We start from the raw sequence: 3,364 nt of genomic DNA, 5'->3' as shown, positions 1-3,364 counted from the left end.
GGAACTTTCTGTGTTATTTTATTTAATCCCAAAGGCTATTCTATAAAGAAAACATTTTTATTCTGCATCTTGTTGCAGATGTGGAAACAGACCGAGAGATTACGTAATTTCCTCAAGGTTTCCTTTACTCAAGGAAAGAGAAGCCCTGACCTTCGGCAGTAGGTCTGTTGGACTCCAAGTGTCTTCCCACCACTTTATTACACTGACTCTTTGAACGGAACATTGTGTGTGTCTCTGGATGGCTTTAAGGTCTTGTAAATATATAAAAAATATATAAAAAATAAAAAACAACAGCACCAACTTGTCAACCCTCCAGAGACAAGGTTATTTAATAGTCCCTTGGTGACACGGTCTGCCCATGAGGATGACCATCACACGGGCCTGGACAACTCGGTTTAGCCCCTGAGCAGTAAATGTGACTTCAGGAATCTGTGTATATAGATCGTTTTCCTTTGGTGTACAAAAAAGACATCATGGACTCAGGGAACCACACACGGGTGTCAGAATTTGTCTTCCTGGGGCTCTCAAATATTCGGGAGCTCCAGCTTGTCCTGTTCCTGGTGTTTCTGTTTGTCTACATCACAACTGTCGTGGGAAACCTCCTCATTGTGGTCACAGTGACCTCAGACTCCCGGCTCCACACCCCCATGTACTTTCTGCTTCGAAATCTGGCTGTCATAGACCTCTGTTTCTCCTCAGTCACCGCCCCAAAGATGCTGGCGGACTTCCTCTCGGAGAAGAAGACCATCTCTTACCAGGGCTGCATGGCTCAGATCTTCTTCTTCCATTTTCTGGGAGGGGCCATGCTCTTCTTCCTCTCAGTGATGGCCTATGACCGCCTTGTTGCCATCTCCCGCCCCCTCCACTATGGTACCATCATGAACACTCAGCTCTGTGTGGGGCTGGTGGTGGCTGCCTGGGTTGGGGGTTTCATCCACTCCATTACCCAGCTGGCTCTGATGCTCCCACTGCCTTTCTGTGGCCCCAATGTCCTGGACAACTTCTACTGTGATGTCCCACAGGTGCTGAGACTTGCCTGCACTGACACCTCCCTCCTAGAGTTCCTCATGATCTGCAACAGTGGGATGCTAGATGTCATCTGGTTCCTGCTCCTCCTGACCTCCTACTCAGTCATCCTGGTGATGCTGAGGTTCCACTCAGGGCAGGCAAGGAGGAAGGCAGCTTCCACCTGCACCACCCACATTGTTGTGATGTCTATGGTCTTCATTCCAAGCATTTACCTGTATGCCCGTCCCTTCACCCCCTTCTCCATGGACAAGGCTGTGTCCATCAGCCACACGGTCATGACCCCCATGCTCAACCCCATGATCTACACCTTGAGGAACCAGGAGATGCAGGCAGCAGTGAAGAGATTAGGGAGACACCGTCTGGTTTTTAAAAGGGAGTGAGAGTGGGCAGGTCACTTTGTTTTCCATTTGTAGAGTGGGCAGAGAGCTACTGTATCTCTTCTCTTTATTGTGGATATGTTGTGAGGGTCGTAGTGGAAGTGAGTGAATTTTATTAACCAATGTCACCCCAATAAATTCAATAAAATAAAAATAATAAAGAGTAAAAAATAAACAAAAAATAAAAGAGGATTTCCCTACACATTCTCAATCCAGCAGGGGCTCCTTTTCCCAATCCTCTGGCCATAAAAACTGGGCTTTTCTTGGTGTGTGTTTTTGTCTGTGTCCACCGCACACCTCTGGGACTCTCGAGTCTACGTCCATAGCAATGGAAGGAAGAGAGATCGGGAAACCAATACCCACATTGCTTGTTACTCAACTTTTGACTTCCCTCCACAAACTGCTGGCTGTGGCTCTGTTTTCAGTGTCCTCAGATTTTAGTTTTTATTTGTAATAAGTGGAGAAGTTGGAGAGAGTCTTAGAAGCTCTAAGTTGTACTTTTGATTTGTTTGGTGGACATGTCTTTCTGGTGTGATGTCATGGTCCTTGGGATATTATTCTGCTCTTTAGTTTTTTATTTCTGATAACTTTGTGTGGGATTTTCCCTTTATATTTTTCTGTGGCTCAATTTTTGGTGAAAGTACCATTGCTGAACTTTTAGAAGGGGGAGTGGTTCTCACATCCCAACCTTCCGTTGTTTTTATGCAGTATTGGAAAATGTGGTTTCCTGCTTTCTGAGAATTCCGAGCTGTGTCAGAGCTTGCCCTGTCCTCCCCACCTTTTTGGTCAGCATCTTCTGTTTCCTTTGTCTCCATGGTCTTGTCTGGATCCCTTTTGGTCCCATTCCCAGCAGTGTTTCTTCTGTGTGGGGCCAGTGCTGGGCGGAGGCTCTGGTTGGTTGGCTCTGAGAGCAGCTGTGCCTGAGGCTCCTAGCATTCCCTCTCCTCTAACTGTGGAGGAACCACTCTGTTTCAGTTTCTATCTAAAGAAACCCTTTTATTACTATATTTTGCCATGTATAATGTGCACTTGGTGCCCCTATTTTTGAGGGAAAAATAAGGATGCGCATTATACATGGGTAGTACTGATTCCATATCTATATAAATGTTTTTAACTCTTCTATTGAGGCTTCTGCATTAAAAGTGTAGCTCTAGAAAGTGATAACGACATCCGTATGCAAAACAATACCCTGGAATATGATAATCGGTTTTGTTTCTAAATAGAAATAAATAAATGATTCAATTAAAACATTAAAACCAAAGATTCTTTCCCGAAAGTTTGGGCCAAGACCATGGGTGTGCCTTATACATGGTAAAATACAGTATTTATTTTTTAGAAAGGGGGAAGGGAGGGAGAGAAACATTGATTGGTTGCCTCTCACAAGCATCCCAACCAGCACCAGGCCACAACTGAGGCATGTGCCCTGACCATGAATTGAACTGGAGACCTTTCAGTTTTCGAGATGAAGCTGAACCTTGGCTGAGCCACACCAGTTAAGGCTCAGCTTCTACTTTTGAATTGGTCTGCCATACTTTCCAGAGAATACCTGTTGGATATTTTTAAAAACTGAACTCATTGGGGGTAATGTTGGTTAATAATAGTACATGAGTTTCAGATGTACAACTCTGTAAACATCGTCTGTATGTTGCATTGTGTTCTCACCACCCAAAGTCTAGTGACCTTCTGTCATCGTACACTGGACCCCCTTTACCCTATTCATCCTCTCTGTACACCCCTTCCCTTCTGGTAACCATCATACTGTTGTTTGCGTCTGTGAGTTGGTTTATTTGTTTTGTTTCTTGCTTTTGGTTTTATATCCTTTTGGCTATTTTTTATTATTTTCCTTTCAGGTCCCGCAGGCACCCTTTACTTCCCTCCACATCCTCCCTCACAGATACTGATACCAGGCAACCCTCGTGTACAGACTTCCCTCACTTGCATGTTGGGGTCAGTGGTTG

At 44.8% G+C, this 3,364-nt stretch overlaps 1 protein-coding gene across 1 annotated transcript; it reads left to right on the top strand.

Moving 5' to 3' along the window:
• The first annotated feature begins 263 nt into the window (after positions 1 to 263).
• On the top strand, positions 264 to 1,448 carry LOC128779252 (olfactory receptor 4D2). The gene has a single exon (XM_053911334.1). It carries the CDS (start codon positions 474 to 476, stop codon positions 1,407 to 1,409), a length of 936 nt encoding a protein of 311 aa, XP_053767309.1. The 5' UTR covers positions 264 to 473; the 3' UTR covers positions 1,410 to 1,448.
• Positions 1,449 to 3,364: the final 1,916 nt, after the last annotated feature.

The sequence above is a fragment of the Desmodus rotundus genome, chromosome 9 (assembly GCF_022682495.2).
Source record: "Desmodus rotundus isolate HL8 chromosome 9, HLdesRot8A.1, whole genome shotgun sequence".
Lineage (NCBI taxonomy): Eukaryota > Metazoa > Chordata > Mammalia > Chiroptera > Phyllostomidae > Desmodus > Desmodus rotundus.
This window is presented reverse-complemented; position numbering and strand designations above follow the sequence as displayed.

Bases quoted from the DNA above. Each gene is read 5' to 3' on its own strand.
- LOC128779252 (XM_053911334.1), top strand. From the start codon at position 474: ATGGACTCAGGGAACCACACACGGGTGTCAGAATTTGTCTTCCTGGGG.